Source organism: Rhincodon typus, chromosome 20, assembly GCF_021869965.1.
Source record: "Rhincodon typus isolate 14 chromosome 20, sRhiTyp1.1, whole genome shotgun sequence".
NCBI classification, from domain to species: Eukaryota; Metazoa; Chordata; class Chondrichthyes; order Orectolobiformes; family Rhincodontidae; genus Rhincodon; species Rhincodon typus.
Genome location: NC_063351.1, coordinates 46,019,674 through 46,039,944, shown reverse-complemented (window position 1 = coordinate 46,039,944; position 20,271 = coordinate 46,019,674). Strand labels below are relative to the sequence as shown.

The window sequence follows — 20,271 nt, the reverse complement described above, 5'->3', positions numbered from 1 at the left end:
CCCCCTCCCCCTTTTCTGATGAAGGGTCTAGGCCCGAAACGTCAGCCTCTCTGCTCCTATGATGCTGCTTGGCCTGCTGTGTTCATCCAGCCCTGCACCTTGTTGTCACAGAATCCATTTTGTCAGTTTGGGAGATGGATATTTTTCTGATTTTAAAATGTTCACCAGTCTTTGCTGAATAGCTTGTCTCGTTAAATGCTCTCTGATGACTTTCATCAGTGTTTTATTCCAGGTGTAATTTTAGTCTCCATTTCTGATACCACTGATTCTGACAGCAGTGGCAGCGCAGTTGCTGTTGCGTAGTGTTACACGGTGTTAGCAAGCTATCCGAAAGGTACAAATATAGTTTTAAGTTTCTGGCTGCAGACTTTTCCCAATGCTACAAGAAAATCCTTAATGGTTAGTAATGCAAAAGCTGCTTCACTGACAATGATAGCCAATGTCATGAACCCAACAATTTGCAAGGGTCATCTGAGAGCTCTGCCCTACCTTTAACTAGAACAAAAATGTAAAGTGCCACATTTGTCTCCACTTTTATTTTGGCCCTACTGGTGCTGCAGAAATAAGTCCTTTCTTCCAGCTTGCACTGAGCTTTGCTGGAGCACTGCAGCAGGCCTGACACAGAAATGTTGACCAGGGAACATAATGGTGTGTTCAAGTGGCAGGCAAGTGAAAGTTTGGAGTCATTTTTGTGAATACAACATAGGTGTTCTGCAGTGCAATCAGCCAGTCTGCATTTTGTCCCCACACAGTGGAGGAGACCACATTGAGAAAAGCAAAAATGCTATATAGCTTCCAGTTCTGAAACTTTAACTCTGCTTTCTTTCCATAGATGCTGCCAGAGCTTCTGACTTTCTCCAGCAATTACTGATTTTGTTTAAGATTTCCAGCATCCGCAGTTTTTTCTTTTATTTCAGAATGCAAGAAGGCAGCTCACCACCACCTTCTCAAGGGCAACAAGGGATGGGCAAGAAATGCTGGCCAACTAGCGATGCCCACATCCCACAAAGGAATAGACAGCAAAAAAAAAGGCTATTTTGGATTGGGATGAGAAATTTCTTCATTTAGAGCGCGGTAAATCTGTGGCATTCTCCACCACAGAGGCTGTGGAGGCCAGTCACTGAATACATTTAAGAAATATTTTAAAATGTCAAAAGGTATGTGTGGAGAACAGGAGTATGGCATTGAAATAGCAGATCAGCCTTGTTCATGTAGAATGGCTGAGTGGGTTCATTGGGTCAAATTGTCTGCTCCTGCTCCTATTTTCTGTGTTTTTCTGTGTTTTCCCTTACATACTCCAAATTCTACAGCAGTTCCTTCCACCACCAATGCAACCTTACCCAAGTTCCGGAAAACTAGATGTTTAATGCCAAGCGTGGGATTATGTCTTGAAATGCCCATGTTATGTTGCTTGGGTTCATGGCTATGGGAGCAGGGATAAGAATGCTGTTTGGTTATGAGTCACAACAGTCAGGGTCCTGAGCATGTGCAAACTACAAATATAAGGAATATTTATCCTGACATACCCTTCGTGTTTTGGAGACCAACTGCCCAACCCTAAAACCTGAATACAGGCAGATGGTGGTGTAGTGGTAATGTCACTGGACAAGGAGTCCAGAGCATCAAGTTAATGTCCTGGACGTGTGTTCAAATCCCATCACACCAGCAGGTGAAATTTAGTTTTGATTAATAAATCTGGTCTGTTTCTGGTTTTGTTTCAGATTTCCAGCCCACAGTATTTAGCTTTCAAATAATCTAGTCACCAGTAATAATGACTGTGCAACTATTATCAATTGTCATAGTAAGTCACAGGTTCACTAATGTCCTTAAAGGAATGAAATCTGCCATTCTTACCTGGCCTGGCCCACCAGTGACTTCGGATTCACACTGTGATTGACTCTAAAGTAGCTTGGCAAACTGCTGGATGTGCAACAATGCTGTCCACATCCCCTGAAAGAATTTTTTTTTTAAAAAACTGGATGTTCCTACGCAATCCAGGAAGGCTAGAAAACCTAGCAGTATTACATATTCTTTTGATATCCCCATTCCCTTTGTCAAAATCCATGCAACACCCCATTATTTCAGGAGAGTTGCTAGAGACTCCATTTTAATATGTAGATACGCCATGTCTATTCAAAAGAATAATGCAGCGATATCAGGCCAAATTATTCACAGTGTACTACAAAATATGCCATTCAAATTTTAAGATGCATACAGAATTTTACCCTTGTGTTCACAGAAATGTTGGCTAGATTTATGAAGAAGAGACTGATGTTTGCAGCAGTTACATGAGCAACATCAACTTATATAGCACATTTAACGCAGTAAAACATCCAAAGACACATCATAGGAGTGATTATAAGACAAAATTTGACACCAAGCTGCATTAAGATATTTTGGGAGCTAATTAAAAGCTTGATTAAAAGAAGCATCTTAAAGGGGGTAAAAGAGGTGGTACGTAAAAGAGGTCCAGAGCTTTAGGGTCTTAGAAACTGACAATGAGCAATTAAAATGTTGTGTAAGAGATCAGAAATGATGAATGCAAGCATTGTGGAAACTTGAAGGGGGTAAGTTACAGTGCTAGACTGATTTGACTATTGAAGGATTTCAAAATATTAATGAGAGCTTTAAAAGCAAGACACCATTCAACTGTGTCATCCTGTCAGATGTGATGCTGCCTAGGCATGAGTGGAGGCCATTTTGTACCCCAGCCTGTTGCCTTATTCAGTAGGATTTGATGATCTGTGACACAATTCCATATACCTGCCTCTAAACTGTGTGTCTTTGTTAATACCCTTAGCAAGTGTAAGTGGTGCCCATATTCTGATCAGGATTGCAAACCCCATTTCTGACCCTGATCAGACAAAAATAGTATAACGTTGCCTTTGGATGAATTCTCCATGTAGAGTTTGGAGCCAAGAGACTTCCAAACTGAAAAGCTGGAGTTTAGGGTGGAAATTCATGCATCCAACAGCAGAATGGCTTGGTGTTGAAGCCACATCCTATTTTTCAGCATCAGCTGCTGTATTCCAAGATTTCAAAGGTCCTCAAGAATGTGTTGGGTAAGTGAGAACCCTCCAAGGTCTCCAACTCTGACTTAAATTTAAGGTTTTTTTTTCAGTGGATTCCAGATACTGGCTTTAACTTCCTAGGCAATTACTGTGTAGTTTGCACCAGGACTTCCGCATGGTCATGGCATGCATTTTCCAGGCTATGTTAGATCTTCAACTGTCTAGAAACTGGATGATCTGGGCCAATACCTTCAAGACAAACAAGGAAAGAGAGTGAATTGAGAATTTTCTACTTCTAATTGGTGGATTGGCTTTATTATGATTATTAGTTTTATTGAAAAGAATTTCAACTCCCAATGAGTAATAAGTGTTAAATAGGAGGCACCAGGTCAGGTAAAAGAAAAGGCTGGTCCAATGAGGATGATAAATTCTTGCTCCATACCAATATAGAGTAAGGAGCAATGTTGTTTTCCAGTAAAATATGGCCTGAAATAATAAATCCCACAGCTGAGAGCTATGATATTTGTGAATAACCTGTGTTGCTTACTGTTTACTGATAGTTTACTGCAGATGTTCTGATGGAGCAGCTTTGTGTTTGTTTCTCCTCAGGTAAATCGCACTTAGCAATAGTGCAGAGAGTCAACAATGAGGGAGAAGGTGATCCTTTCTATGAAGTGATGGGTATCGTCACATTGGAAGATATAATTGAAGAAATTATTAAATCAGAGATCTTGGATGAAACAGACATTTACAGTATGTATTGCTTCCTGCAGTATCTCCTGGAGAGCTGTAAGCAGCTCAATCTGTTAGTAGAAGTAATTAATTCATTAATTAGATCACAGCATTTTCCTGTAGTGGCATTTCCAGAGTGCAGTTTTCTTTACAACTGTTCTTTTTGAATGAACCATTTCAGCTCTAGGCATAGTACACATAGTAGATGCCAACCAGAACTTTCTTATGTTATATTCACTCAATGAGGCATCTCTCAATCTCAGAAGAGGAATCTTGCCAGAACTATACTAACATGACCTCCTGCACTTTCTGCTCCATATCTATATTAAATTGTATGTGACTGTGGACCTATATACTTAAGGAGCTAAATTGATGTTGTCTAGATTTGCACTCTATTGATAAGGGATCAGATTATTCCTGCATTTTCATGGTATGCTTCTCTTTTCTAAATATGAATCTCCAAGGGGCTTACAGGAATTGAAAATCTGTGAAGAATGCACTATTGTTGATCCTTTGTGTGTGTTTGAAAATACAAAAATAATTTGGATAGGATGATTTTGTTATATTTGGCCAGGTGTGGAATCTGTGTACAGTTGTTCTGGCAGTTCAAACATATGTTAATTAGGATTGTAACCAGTCATGTTTCTTGACCTTGTGCTTTTCTGTAGTTTTATGAACACTTGGTGTTTGCGTGGAAAATAATATTGAACTAGTGTTAATTATATTCAGATGGTGGGCATTAATTAGAGGCACATACTTAATTGGAACAGGTTGAAAGAGGTTTTTTTTTGTTGCAGTGCTTAGTGTGCTCTGTGTTTCTTTGTACATAAATTCTTGGAAGTGAAAAAAGACCAGGCAAAACTATTTAAACCTTCATCACCCGGCTATCCGAGCATTGATGGTGTACTAATTATCACCACATTTTAAAGCTCTTTTCATTTGATAATCTTCAGAGGCGGGGAAAGCAAAGGAACAGGTTGAAGCATGGTCATAAATATTTTAAAAAAGCAAATTAATTTTAGAAAAATGTATAAGTTGTATAACTTATATATTTATAAGTTGAAAAATGTATGATAATGTATTTGTTTAGATTTCCAATGCATATTTTTAATTTACCCTGCTGGCTAACATTTCTCAACATTTTGCATTACTCCTCAGCCCTAAAGGTGCTGTTGGAATTCAGATTTTGCATTGTTTCTTGGCTGAATTTGAAGACTTCCTGTTGCATAGCAGAACAAAAGCCCAGATAGTTCTGGAGCAGCAACCAGAAATGCTTCAAATTGTGCAGAGATTTCTCAAGCATGCTAAAAAAAACAATGTAGGTTGAAGGCCCTATACGACAACAGTCAGTCTAATGAGTATAATTACCCAGTTTTTGCTTAATTGATCCATCTTTGAATGGCTGCAAAAAACCGCTTCCTCCATATATTTGTTCTGAATTTGCAAATGACTGTGGATATCTTTTGTCGGGATTCAAGGAACGTTTGGCCCTCCATCTGCTTTTCTTCCCTGCTGCTGCTTGTATGCAGACCCTGCTTGGACGTAATGCTGAACACATGATCCTTCTCTAATGGATGTATCGGAATATATTGAATCAGAATCAAAGGGACTATCCTAATCTTCGTCATCATCTTCCAAATCCATATTTTCTTCAGGTTCCACTCTTACGTTGTGGTCCAGCTCATCCTCTTCAGAGCTACTTAAAATCAAGGCTGCTATCTGTGGATGAAAAGGATTTGGAGGAGACATTGTCTTTTTTCACACTGGAGGTATGTGGACCTATATAGAAGCTATTGAATTCTTGTGTAGATCCCAGCACACCTGGAAGAAGCAGCCAATTACTATTTGCAATGTTGCCAGGAAATACTACAATTCCTTAAAGTGACTCATGGCCAATTATGACTATGGATTATAGTATAGCTCACATGGACAACTATTTCTTTGAGCATAATTTAACAATCATGTTATATTTTGAATAGTGCTTTTGGCTTTCTTGCATTTCGCCAGACTTGTTTAAAGTACCTAATGAAACATTGATCAGTTCACCTTGTACGGTGTTTCATTATTTGGATAGGCTGCATAAAATGTTGAGTTATTGATGATGGAAAGTGCAGCTAAATTTACAGGTCTGCATCTACAATGTTAGCCATGACTCAATTATATTTCTGAATTAGAAGATTGTTAAGTTTTTAAGTGCCACATGAAGACATGAGTACAAAAATCACGGCTGGTGCAAAGTGAAGTGCTGAGGGAATGCTACAGTGTTGACAATGCTGTCTTTTGGATGAAATGTTAAACTGAGACCATGTTTGTGTAAGACACCCAGAGGCACTATTCCGAAGAAGAGTGGGTAAGTTATTCCTGGTCACAAAATTTGCTGTATCATTCCAGGTTTTTCTCTCCTTTCTTTTTATCATTTGCACTTCAGTGTGACAATAAAATTTGTAGTGGAATAATCAAGACAATTTTAATACACTAAATTGATTGGGTGCAGAAGAATTAAATAGGACAGAAACATTTAGTTTATTACTAAAGTTTATCAAAGTGCAGAATTTTTCATGAAGGAAGTGAACTTCCTGGCTGCCAGAATCCTATGAGACCTTTGAAACTATGTCCTTAAAACCAAACTTTCTCCTTCAAGATATGTCAAGGGAACAATTGGGCACCAGTTTTCTTTACCATCATCTGGTTATCTTAATATAATTGAACTTCCTCCTGTGACCTTGACTAGCACTTGAAGCACAGCATCCATATACTCTGCCTGCATTATTCAACTTGTTTAAAGACAGAGCTTGGCATCTTGATTTCTTGACTTCTTTCCACTTTTCGTGTGCCATTTAAACTTGAGCCTTTTGTTTGGAAATGTTGCGCTGTTTCATGACCTCTGCTACCAGATAATACCTGCTTGTCTCTCGTTCCTTAACTTGACAATTTCTTTTCTCTACATGCTCAGTATTGAACACTTACAGTGTGCTATTTCACTAATTTGCAACCTTTATGAAGATTTGAATCACTTTCTGACTATGCAAAACTTCCCGATATCTGTTGATGCATAAACGTGCTAATGTTTCATGGAAAGCTCACTTCAGACTTGTCAGTAGATTCAGTTTTGCACCACTAAGACACAGTATTAAAACCTCAGTTATGTATTAATGACTGTTATTAGTGACTGTACTACTGTTTTTTTTAAATTCATTTGTGGGATGTAGACGTTGCTGGCTGGCCAGCATTTGTTGGACATCCCTAGTTGCCCTTGAGAAGGTGGTGGTGAGCTGCCTTTTGCTCATGGCTGTTTGGTGAAGAGATTGAATCATAACCTTGTAATCTCTGTATTGATGGGGGAAGTGTGCCATTTATTGTACTATATAAAGTAGTGCCTGGCAGTTCGATCTTATCCTCAAGAAGAGGCAGTTTTTCTCCAAACAGCAACAATATTTTGTGTTTATGTGGCCTCTTCAATGTAGTAACGTGCAATAGAAGGTACTTCAGAATAGGCTTGTCAAGTAAATTTTGGCAGTTTGTCACATAAGCAGATACCAGTTAATGACTAGATACTAAGTAGATGACAAAAAGCTTGGTCAAAGAATTCTGTTTTGTATGAAGTCTGAAATGAAAGTGATAGAGAAGGAAGGGAATTCCAGAGTACTGGAGTATTCAGGGTTGAAGGTGTGACTGTCAATCGTGGAACACTTAAAATCAGGGATGTTCAAGAAGCCAGATTTGGGAAGTTGCAGACATCTGTGAGGATTGTGGGTCTTAAGGAAATTACAGATATAGGAAGAGAGAGAGTTGAGAGGATTTAAAAATGTGGATAGGATTCTTAAACTGGAGTTGTTGCTTAGCTGGGAGCAATATAGTTTAACAAGCTCAGGAGTGATGGGTGAATAGGACATGGTGTGAGTTAGAGCATGGACAGCAGAGTTTTGCATGAACTTAAATTTTTGCAGGGTGGAAGGTGTGAAATTACCAGGATCACATTGGAGTAGTTGGTATAGAGTTAACAAGTTGGATGGGTGTTGTAGCAGCAGATCAGCTGAGGCAGTGGTGCGGTCAAGTGGTGTTACAGCAATGAAAAGAGATGATCATAGTAATGGTGCAGATAATGTGCGTAGAAGCTCATCTCAAGTCAAATATGACACTAAGGTCTAATTCAGGAAGAGGGATGATGTCAGTGTCTCGAGAACCAAGTTAGTAATGGGGGCAAAGACAATATTTAGATGTTGAAAATATTGGTCCAAGTAGCATCAGTAATGCATCCAGTTAATTGTGGAATCATGGTACAAGGTCTCTGTAATTTCAAAATGGGTAGGAGAAGTCAGAGGTTATGTTTGACATCACTGAAATTCCCTTTGTATGCCAATGAAAATTCTTCATTCTGCAATTGCAGCTGACAATCGATCGAAGAAAATAGCTCACAGGGAACGAAAGCGGCAAGATTTCTCACTGTTCAAAAACACAGAAACTGATTTAAGAATCAAAGTTTCACCTCAGCTTCTACTAGCAACTCACCGGTTTTTAGCAACAGGTAATTTAGAGTAATGTAGAATTGTTTTCTGCTTCTATAAATGCTATGTATACAATTAGGGGTTTTTTGTCTTCTGTTCCTTGTTCAGTCCTGCAGTGATTAGATAGGTCTACATGTCCGAAGTTAATTTGCAGCTAAATTGTACATGCATGTATCATGCCTGGACCAGTAAAAGTAAGCCTACAGCAAAACAAATTTTGATCCCCTAAAGTATATTATGGAAATAAGCAAGACTCTAACTTATATTTTTTTTAAAAAAGGCAAATGTAAGGCGCTGTGTTCCAGAAGTGATTCAATTGGTCCACCAAAAAGCTTTAATCAAAACACACTTTATTCTTATAACATAGTTGATATACAACAAAAAGAAGAATGGGCATAACTTTACTGTATCGAAATACTTACCAAGTTAATGTATTGTTTAACAACTAATCAACAACTTTCCAATATAGGCAGCATCCCATAAACACAACCTTGACAAAGGCAATTCAGCAACACAGTTATTGTTCTCACGTGCTGTTTCTCTCCAATCCTGTAGAAGTAGCTGGGTCGGGGTAGGATGATCTTTGGAACGTCAGTGCAGATTTGATGGGCTAAATAGCCTCTTTTCACACTGTAGGGATTCTACAATTCTATTATTCTAAGTGCTCAAGACAGACACGGTCCTGAGAAAGCTGTCCCACCCCAATGGAAGGTTGTCCAGAAGAGGACTAAGAAAACTTAGGGATGAGTTTCCTAACACTTTAGATACAGGATGCTGCCTTCACAAGAAGATTGACACTGTCCGTGTCAACACCTTGATTGCCCTCTGATATCTGTGAACCAAGCCCAATCATCGTGATTGTAACTTCTCTTTATCTAATTCACTAATGCGTATCTAGACTGCTGCATCTTAGCAAACTCCAACAAACAACCAGAAAATTACTACAAATTGTTGACTGCCAATATTAGACAACTGTAATCACAAATACCACCCCATCACCAAAATCAACACCTCCCTACTTTTATACTTTATTTCCCTCAAAATAAAGACCGACAGTCCATTTGCTTTTCCTATTACCTGCTGAACTCAATTTTTTGTGATTTATGCATGAGGACTCCTTAATCCCTCTGAGCTGCAGATTTCTGCAGATTTTTTTCAAATTTACCAGCTTTGCTGGATGGGCCAGTATTTATTGCCTGTTTCTAGTTGTCCTTGAGGTGATGGTGGTGAGCTGCCTTCTTGAAATACTGCAGTCCATGTGCTCTAGACCTACAATGCCTTTAGGCAGAGAATTCAGGATTTTGACCCAGCAGCACTGGGAATGACAATATATTTCCAAGTCAGATGGTGAGTGGCTTGGAGGGGATCTTGCAGTTGGTGGTAGTCCCATGTATCTGCTGCCGTTGTCCTTCTCGATAAAAGTGGTTGGGGATTTGGAAAGTGCTGTCTAAGAATCTTTGGTGTATTTCTCCAGTGCACGTTGTAGATGGCACATGCTGCTGCTACTGAGCATTGGTGGTGGAGGGAGTGGATACTTGTGCATGTGGTGCCAGTCAGATGGGCTAATTTGTCCTGGATGGTGTCAAGCTTTTTGGGTGTTGTTGGAGCTGCACTCATCCAGGCAAGTGGAAAGTATTCTATCACATTCCTGACTTGTGCCTTGTAGACGGTGAACAGGCTTTGGAGAGTCAGGAGGTGGATGTGGCTGGACTGAGAAGCTTAGATCTGATTCGTTAGTTGTGGGATTGCTTCGCTGTAACTATCACTTGCTCCTTATGCTATTTGGTATGCTTCACCAGGTTGACACTTCACTTTTAGGTATGCTTGGTGCTGCTCCTGTTGTGCCCTCCTGCACACTCCATTGAACCAGGTTGATCCCCTGGCTTGATGGTAATTATTGATGGAGGATATACTGGGCCATTTAAATAAATATTTAGCTTTTCTATTTTTCCTGCCAAAATACATAACCATATATTTTCTCACATAATACTCATGTGCCAAGTTTTTGCCCACTCGCTTAACCCGTCTATATCTCTCTGTAGTCTCTTTGTGTCATCCTCAGTAGATGTCTTCCCACCTACTTTCCTGTCACTGGCAAACTTCCAGCATCCAAGTTATTAAAATAGAATGTAAATAACTGCGATATCAACATTGATCTCTGTGGCATGCCATCCTGAAAATTCCCCCTTTTTTTTCCAACTCTATATTTAATTAGTAACCAATCCTGTATCAATGCTTATATTCTACCTCCAAACCACGGGCTCATATGTTATTAAGCGGTCTTATGTGCGGTACATTATTGAATGTCCTTTGGAAATCATACCTCAATGACTTTTAATAACCTTGTGAGACATACCTTTCCCTTCTTGAAGCAATGCTGATTCTATTTGATTACATAATGCACTTCTAAATGCTATGCTATCACATCCTTTATAATGGATGCTAATATTTTCCCAATGACAAATATTAAAGCTAACTGGCCTGTAGTTACATGAATTTCATCTCCCTCCCTTTGTAAGTTAGGGTGTTACGTTTGCAGTTTTCCAATCTTCTGCGACTTTTTCCAGATTCTAAGGATTCTTGGAAGATTATCATCAGTGCATCCATTATCTCTGTAACTACTCACTTTAAAATCCTAGGATGCAACCCATGAGATCCATGGGACCCATCTATCTTCAGCCCCATTAATTTCTGTAATACTTTTTCATTAGAGATTACTATAGTTTTTATTTTCTCCTCTGTTATTAGTCTTTTGATTAATAAATATTTTTGGAATGCTAGTAGTGTCTGCTATCATGAAATCTGATGCAACTTATTTATTCAACTTGAATAAATGGGAAGAATGTTGGTTGCTGAACCCATCAAGGATGCCAACACTTCCTTGGTCCAACAAATTGTTCAATAATCCTACTTCACGTGGTAATGATTTACTGTTGAGATGATACTGCGCCTTGAAGAGATGTGTTCTGTCCTGTTTCTCTTGCAGAGGGGTGTTGTCACAGTCGTGCCGAAATGACTCCTTCAGACAGGTAGTTTGTAAACGGCTTTTGAGTTGTCCCTGGGTTTTTTTTCAAAAAAAGTACAAAAGAATCATGAGTGGGCAGGGTCAGGTTCATACAGACCCAGAAGACTTTAGTTTTGCTTTCAGTCAGTTGAGTAAGGTTTTGCTCGCTGCTGGAGCTAAAAGTATGACTTCTCTGCTACTAGAGTGAAGTCTTAGACAGAGAGGCTTCCTGTAATATCACTATACATCTCAGTATTCTGTAGTCTCTCACCACATAAGTAATAGGTCGCTTTTATAATCTTCCTGCTAAATTGGACAACTTCACATTGTACTCCCATCTGCCAAACGTTTTGTCACTGACTTAATTTCATTTTTGCAGACACCTGTGTCATCTTGACAACATGCTTTCCTTCCTATTTTTGTACTGTTGGCAAGTCTGGCTACAATACAGTTGGTTCTTCACCCTAGTCTTCAATATCGATTATAAATAATTGAGACTCTAGCACTGACTGTTGTTGCAATCCAAAATTACAGCTTGCCAAGTTGAAAATAGCCCATTCATCCTGACATTCTCTTTCCAGTTATTTAGTCAATCCCCTATCCATACCAATATATCACCCTTAACACCATGAGCTCTTATTTTGTGTAGTGAAGTGTTAAATGGCATCTTCTAACATGTTTCAAAGAGATCTAAAAACATACAAAATTAGGAGGTATCATTGATACCAAGGAAAGTAATCAAAAATTACAGATGAATCTTGATCAGCTGGGGAGTTGGGCTGAGGATTGGCAAATGCAATTCAATACAGATAATTGTGAGGTGTTGCACTTTGAAAAGTCAAACCAAGGTAGGACTTGTACAGTAAATGGTAAAGTCCTGAGGAATGTTGTAGAACAGAGGGACCTATGAGTACAAGTACATAGTTTGTTGAAAGCAGCGTCACAGGTAGACAGGGTGGTGAAGAAGGCATTTAACCTGCTGGCTTTCATCGGTTGAGGCATTGAGTATAGGAGTTGGGATGTTATGTTACAGTTGTATAAGTCATTTGTGAGGTTGCACATGGAGTATTGTGTACAGTTTTGGTCACCTTATTATAGGAAAGACATAGTTAAACTGGAAAGTATGCAAAGAAGATTTACAAGGACATTGTCAGGACTAGTAGGCGTGAGTTATAGGGAACGGCTGGCTAGGATAGGACTTTATTCCTTGGAACATAGGAGAATGAAGGGTGACCTTACTGAGGTAAATAAAATCATGAGGGGCAGAGATAGGACAAATGCATGTAGCCTTTTTACCAGGACTGGGGAATTAAAAACTAGATGGCATACGTTTAAGGTGAGAGGGGAAAGTTTTAAGAAGGACCTGAGGGGCAACTTCTTCATGCAGAGAGCATATATGGAATAGGTTGCCAGAGAAAGTGGTTGAGGTAGGTGCAATAGAACATTTAAAAAACATTTGGATAGGTACATGGATGGGAAGGGTTTAGAGGGATGTGGACCAAATGTGGGCAATTGGAACTAGGTGAGTGGGCAGCATGGACCAGTTTGGGCTAAAGGGCTTGTTTCCATGCTGTATTACTGTACGACTCTGTGCATCTACTGTTTCCCTTTTAATCTAACCTCCTTGCTGAATCTTCATATAGTCTAATAATTTCATCAAATCATTTTCCCTTTAAAGACAAGTGCAATGATCTTGGTGAAGTTGATCTTCCACATTCAATTTTTAAAATTCACTTTACTTGAAGCTTCTTAAGAATTTATTTAAAAACACATTAAGATGGTGTGTAAATCCAAGTCTGTATCACTTAATCTAATTGTGTATTGTCTTTGTTCTTCTTTCCTTCTGCATTTGGTAACCCATCAAATTAGAAAATAATTTTTACAAATTACAAAGGTGTGCTGGTGTTGTGAAGTTTTCAACTTGCTTTCATGGAAGAAACGGTAGTCCATTGATAAATAAAATGACACAGGATGTCAAGACTGCTGATCGTTTGAATTAAATGAATTCAAGGCTGGAGTAGACCGCATGCTAAAGATGAAACATTATGAAACTGGGGTAGTTTATGTTAAAATTGACACTTTTTTCTTGGAATGTAAAGGCAAAGTGATATCACTATCAAATAAATTTCAAGATCACATTATCAAACCCAACTAATTATGTTTTTTCCTCAATTGAATAGAGGTGGAACCTTTTAAAAGCACATATATATCAGACAAAATTCTGCTAAGGCTTCTCAAACATCCTAAAGTCATCTGGGAGTTAAAGTATGATTGGCAAAACAGAGTTTCCCCTGATCAGTATCTTTACCAACGGAATAAACCTGTGGACTACTTTGTACTTATTCTACAGGTATGTCTCTATCTAACTGCCTTACTGTTAAATGACTGAGATTATGGAGTACTCATGTCCTTTACTGTTTTGAGGGACAAGGTTGTGTAGTTATAATGTTGACTGGGCTTGTAATCCAGAGGCCTAGGCTAATGAAGATGTGCATTCAAATCTCACCAAGTATCATCAATTGTTGTAAAGACCCATCTGGTGCAACAGTGTTGACCTTTGGGAAGGAAATCCGCTATCTTCATTTGGTCTGGCTTACATGTGGTTGATTCTTAACTGTCCTCTGAATTGACCTGGCAAACTAGTTCAATTGGAGATGGGCAATAAATGCTGGCCATACCAGTAATACCCACATCCTATGAAAGAATAAAGAAAAGCAAAACTGTGTGTTTCATATATTTTAAAGCATCCTATTTGATCTACTGAGCCTGTTTAGTCAGTCAGTTGTAAACTCTCAGGGACTCTCACGTTAACTTAATGTATTTGATTTCCTCCATTACAGCCAATTGAGTCTGCTCTACCTTTTAATGAGATCATGGTTGATCTAATCATCCTCAACTTCACTTTCTTGCCTTTTCCCTATAGTGCATGATTCCCTTACTGATTAAAATTCTGTCTATCTCAGAAAGCTCCTCCAGAAAGTGATTATTCACAACTTTCTAAGTCTGGAAACATTCCCCTTAAAATAATATTTCTAAGATGTCAGTTGAATGTTGTGATTTGAATAGTCAACCCTAACTGTTTGCTGTGATAAATAGTGACAGTCTGATTTCCTAGTAATCAGTTGTCGTTGTAAAATATATTTTTTGCCAACAACACTGTCTGTCTTTGTTGATTAACATTTGTGGTTCATTGTGTATTGGTAGCCATTTCATGCTGCATTTATTTACCCCTGATACAAATGTGTTTAAATATGAATGGTATCACAGTCAAATTTTATTACATTCTCAATTAGCATCCATATGTTGACCTTTGCTTGGAATGGAAGTGGTATAGCGATTAGGTATAGGATGTCTGATTAATTCCATTTGCTGAGTCATGAATTCAACTGTAACAACCTTAATTTTCACTCAGCTGTGGTTAGATAGTCCATCACAGAGTTTCCCAATATGTACACCTTAGTACACCAAGCCATGCCTTTCGTCAATTAATTATTGATAAATCTCTGCAAATAATATTGTCAACAAATGGAAAACTATGTTCAGATTGTTCATTAACTGTGCATGTTATGCTCCAATGCTTATAGAATGTATTGGTATTACAGTTGTCAAAATGTCAACAAAGAAGAAAAATTATCGGAAAAGAGCAAATCTTATAAGGCCACAGTGCTAACAGTAAACCAAAAGTCAGGTGATGTGTCTGAGCGTAGTCCAGTGAAATCACTACAGATTACAATTTTCTTTGCTTCTGGTCTTTCAATGTTGCTTTCTCTGGTGCCTGGGCTAACATTTCTACTTCAAATAACATTCTGTATTGGCTGGTATTTCCTGGCTGGCTTTCAGATCAAAAAAAAACAATTTTATCAGCAATAAATCTGCAGAGCTCACTTCTCCTTGCTTATCTTAAATTCCAAATCTCCTTACTATTCATAGATGTGTCAAATCTCACAGTATCAGGAAGGCTCAGTGTATTCAGTATGTCTCACTTTCCAGCTGCTAGACTGTGAATGTGACGGATTGCTGACGAGAGATTAGCAGGCATTTTGGCAGAATGGCATTATGTGATTTGGCACCTGCAAATTATCTACTTCATGATCTACTTCATGATCGTGGGAGGACGTGAAAATTGAAAACTGAACACTTTACTAAGGAAATAGAATTGAATCTGAAGGGCAAGAAATATGTAGGAATCCAAAATTAGTGGACTTCAAAGATGTGATTGAGATTAATCAAGTAGAATTAGCCTTAATTATTCATACAATGACTGCTAATTGCAGTACTTGATAATGTGTGACTTATAAATGTGACTTCATGCAATGATTATTTCACACAGGGAAAGGTGGAAGTTGAAATAAGCAAAGAAGGCCTGAAATTTGAAAATGGAGCGTTCACTTATTATGGTGTACCTGCACTCATACCTTTGGCTTCTACAGGTAGAATTTTCTCTTTTAATAAGCATATAACATAATTTAAAATAAACGCTCTAAAAACTCTTTAGGAGTTGGTGGTAGATTCTCTAGCTACAAATGAGCTTCTACAATCATCAATAATTTTGCTTGGCTCACTTGTGCTACATTCTAAGAAAGGGCATATTTAGTACCAATATTTTGCAAAATTGAAAATGGATTTTGTCATAGTTTTACAACTTCTGAATAGTGTTTCTTATGTCTGTTAAAGAGTTTTTTTGGTGGTGGTGGCAAGAGTGACATTGGCAGTGTGACTGATGGTGACAAGATTGAATTTTCAACTGTCACTGTACTTGTCAATAATGCAAGCTGCATAATGCAAGATTGAGGCTTCCTGTAGTCTCCATCAGCAGTTTGTTTTATTAATTTTTAATAACAATGAGAAGCACAAGATACTTTTGACAGCTTCATTCAGCTGATGTGTTCAATGTGAGATCAGGCCAGCTTTTGTTATCATGTTTTTCTTCTGTTTGTACCTCTGTGGTTCGGACATCTGACTGTTTGCATTGTAAAGTGTGATCTTGATTGGTTGTAATCATAAAAATAAATTAGCTTTTAAATGTCGCTCAGTACTGAACTCGGGAAATTAGCAGCAGGATAGACATTTTTTATGCTTTACATTGGTAATTTACAATGTGATGACGGGTTATAAGGTTGTTATTTTTGAACTCTGGTTAACGGTTTTTGATTCTCTGTGAAGGTTGACCTTTTTTTTAAAGCATCAGACATAATTTATTGAACTAGGTGAAAACAGCATTTTGAAGAAATCATGTAACTTAATGAGCTAGCAGATAATTGCTGATGCATTTACTATGTTCTGCATTTATGACTTATTGAAAGAAAGGCAAGAGGCCAGAAGCCCGTTCAATTTGGAACAAAAGATCCAAACCAGCAAATATACTGATTTGCAGCCTCAAAGTAACTGAAAAATGTCCTTTTTATTTCCTTTGAGTTCAGTGTTAAAAGTCAATGAATTAGCCTCTGACTGTGTGTCTTCTGAGAGGTGGAGAGAATTGCATCTGGTAAAACAAATGACTATGGACATTGGAGATTAGAATCAAAAACCATAAATGCTGGAGAAACTCAGCAGGTCTGGCAGCGTTTGTTGAGAGAAAGTTAACATTTCAAGTCCAATGAGAGGGAGAGATGTACATTGGCTTCCTTCTGTCAACATCTTCAGTGACTGACCACCACAGTAACCAAACTGCAAAAATAAAACCTATGGTCTATCAAGCCACGCTTCACTCTTTTATCTGACTTGTCCACTATCACCATCAGCAGGAATCCTAACTACACATGTGTGATGACAAATGCTTAGCACATTTCTTAATATGGGCCTACTTTCCATGATAAGCAAAGGATGGTGTAGGTGGTGTTGACTGGCATGTATTAGATGCTCCAAATTGTTTGCACTGATTAATGTCTCTGTTAGAATAATGAAGAGGGGGATTCCATATAAAGCTGCCATGCGGTAGCTTCAGAACGGTAGTCCTCATTTGAAATTATTTAAATCCATCTTTCAATATGTTTGCTTTTAAAAGTATATGTTTTATAAGAAGGGAAACCAACAGCATCTTATTAAAAAATCAATAAACATAACAGCGGCATTTAACCCTAGATTAGTCACAACTACCACACCTTTCCCTGCAAGAATATCCCTAGTTCCCAGTGTTAGCCTGCTTTTCCAGCTTTGATTTCAGGATAACGTGGGAAATTGGAGAAAAAGGTGAGAGTGAGAAATGTTGAGACAATGATACAGAGATAAAAGAAATATATGAAGTATACATAGTCAGGTATCTCACAGGACAAGGTCTCAAAGTGAAGGAAGGAGTTGGCCCCTATTATCCTCTGGTGGAAATTGTCAACCACAGGAAAGGGTAGAAATCCAGTGCTAGCTGGTTGCATCCTAGACTTTAATCATCTACGTCCAAATGGGCTGGAATTCTTAGGGCTTGGCTCTCAATCCTGATAATATTGTGACACTTTCTCCCATATTTAAATTAAAGTTTGTGAGATACCTACTCATAACAATGTCCACTCACATAAATTTTGGTCAGGGTCACTGATTAACCCTAGAAAAACTGAGTTTTGTTTTCTCCTGGAGACTGTTCTACCTCATTGACTTCTTTGTGTGAGTATCTTTTTGGTCTTTTGTTTTTCTGTTCATGTCCTGTTTTGGCATGTTTTCTGAAAGTGACCTACTCTGTTAGACTAAAATAATTTGATTTTAATAGATGGGCACTATTCATATCTTTGCTTTATCGTATTGACAAGGACTTATTGTGTCTGTCCTGCCCATTGCATTGACTTATCATGTGTCTCTTGTGGTTATATACCTTAAGAAGTGAATGGAGTCTGAAGATCTCCTTTGCCAAGTTTTTTTTTCCTGTTGGAACTGATATAATGTGTTGCTTTCAGACATTTGCTTTACTTACCATCTGGATGGACTGCTCTAGAGTTAGGTCTTACAAAGACTCAATGGAATCCCTACAACAGTTTGGTCTCTTATGATTCCTGACTTTAAGTCACCGTAGCTACATCTCTCTATTAATCTGTGCAGATCATTAATCGGGTTATACATGGATTCCCCTAGATGCTGTATTCTTCTCTTAAGGCATGATCTTCCAAGAATTTCATTAGCTCTGAACTTGAGATTATTGTCAAAATCTTTCAGAACCTCTTTTGAGGTTGGTTGGCTCGCCGAGCTGGTTTGTTGTTCTGCAGATGTTTCGTTACCATGCTTGGTAACATCCTCAGTGCAGCCTCTGATGAAGCGTCGGTGTGTTTTCCCGCCTGGTTTTTAAATTCTGGGGTCCATTGCGATGGATTGCCTCATTTCCGGGTTTCCTCCGTAGTGGAATGTATATGGGGTGGAGTTGAATGTGTTTATTAATAGCATGCTTCGTGGAGTGCCATGCTTCCAGGAATTCTCGTGCTTGTCTCTGCTTAGCCTGTCCCAGGATCTTGGTGTTGTCCCAGTCGAAGTCGCGGCTCTCCTTGTCCATGTGGTTTGAGATGAGTGAGTATTGAGTGTCTTTTTGTAGCCAGTTGGTGTTCATGTGCTCTTGTTGTTAGTTTCCTTCCTGTTTGTCCGATGTAGTGTTTCTCACAGTCTCTGCAGGGGATCTTGTAGATGACATTGGTCCTGTCCATGGCGGGGAGTGGGTCTTTAGTTCGGGTGAGCACTTGTCATAGGGTTGATGTGGGCGTGTGTGCCACTCTGATGTCCAGCGGTCGTAGAAGTCTTGTGGTGAGTTCTGACATGTTCCTGATGTAGGGTAGTGTGATGAGTGTGTTGGGGCGTGTAGAATCTTTCTGATGCTGTTCCCGTAGGCATCTCCTGACCCAGTTCGTTGGATATCCGTTATCCTTGAACACTTGGAAGAGGTATTCCTCCTCCTCTTGACGTAGTTCCGTGTTGTTGCCCTTTTAAATAGTGTTCGCACGCAGCTTCGTTTGTGTGTGTTGGGATGGTTACTATTGAAGTTCAATACCTGGTCTGTGTGTGTGGCTTTTCGGTGTACTTTCGTTTGCAGTTCCCCATTTGTCTTGTGCTCTACCATGATGTCCAGGAATGGGAGTTGTTTGTTCTTCTCCTCCTCTCTGGTGAATTTTATTCTGGTGAGGGTGTCCTTGGAGATGGTTTCACTGGGGTCGTGTTCTTGTTCAAGTAGCGTTGTCATTGTTTCCCTTGCTAGTGGTATGTCCATTGATGTGAATAGGGCGGTGACATCAAACGATATCATGGTCTCTTCGTCCTCTATCTTTATGCCTTTGATGGAGTTGAGGAATTCTTGGGCTGAGTGGATGGAGTGGGGTGATTTGTTGACTAGTCTTCTTTGTAGTTCTCTGGCTAATCTGTGCGATGGAGTGCTTGGTGGGGAGACTATGGGCCTGAGGGGGACTTCCAGCCTGTACGCTTTAGGGAGGCCGTAGAACCGGGGTGTGTTGGTTCCTTCGGGTTTCATTCTTAAGAAGTCTGTTTTGTTGATCTGGCCTGTTTGTTTAAATTTGTAGCGTGTATAGGATTTTGTTGTCTAGTTGTGGTGTCGGTTCAGTTTGTACTGTTCGATATGTGTTCTCATCGGCAAGCAGTGCTTGTGCTTTGGAGATGTAGTTCTTTTTATTCATTATCACTGTCATGCACCCTTTGTCTGCAGGTAGTCTAGTGATGTTCTTGTCCTTCTTTAATCTGTCCAGGGCTTGTCTTTCCCGTGTGTTGAGTTCCCTCTTTCTGGTTAGTGTCGGGACTACTGTCTGTCTTATGGTTTGTTGTGTTTCTTCGTTGATATTGTTGGTCTTGAGTGTGGCTTCCAGTTTAGCTAGCCATTCCGTTTTGTTGGCGTCCCTGTAGTTGTAGTTCAGTCCCCGGGTGATATATACATTCCACTACAGAGGAAACCCAGAAGTGAGGCAATCCATCACAACGGACCCCAGAGTTTAAAAACCAGGCGGGAAAACACACCGACGCTTCATCAGAGGCTGCACTGAGGATGTTACCAAGCATGATAACGAAACGTCTGCGGAACAACAAACCAGCTTGGCGAGCCAACCAA

The 20,271-nt window shown here is 39.1% G+C and overlaps 1 protein-coding gene across 1 annotated transcript in view; it reads left to right on the top strand.

Annotated features, from left to right (window-relative positions):
* LOC109922757 (metal transporter CNNM1-like) overlaps positions 1 to 20,271 on the top strand; it is a 122,216-nt gene that overhangs the window by 31,503 nt on the left and 70,442 nt on the right. Inside the window, exons 2-5 of the mRNA XM_048608679.1 lie at positions 3,621 to 3,764; positions 8,131 to 8,268; positions 13,433 to 13,602; positions 15,583 to 15,682. Coding sequence (XP_048464636.1) covers positions 3,621 to 3,764; positions 8,131 to 8,268; positions 13,433 to 13,602; positions 15,583 to 15,682 — 552 coding nt within the window. The remainder of the gene's footprint in view (positions 1 to 3,620; positions 3,765 to 8,130; positions 8,269 to 13,432; positions 13,603 to 15,582; positions 15,683 to 20,271) is intronic.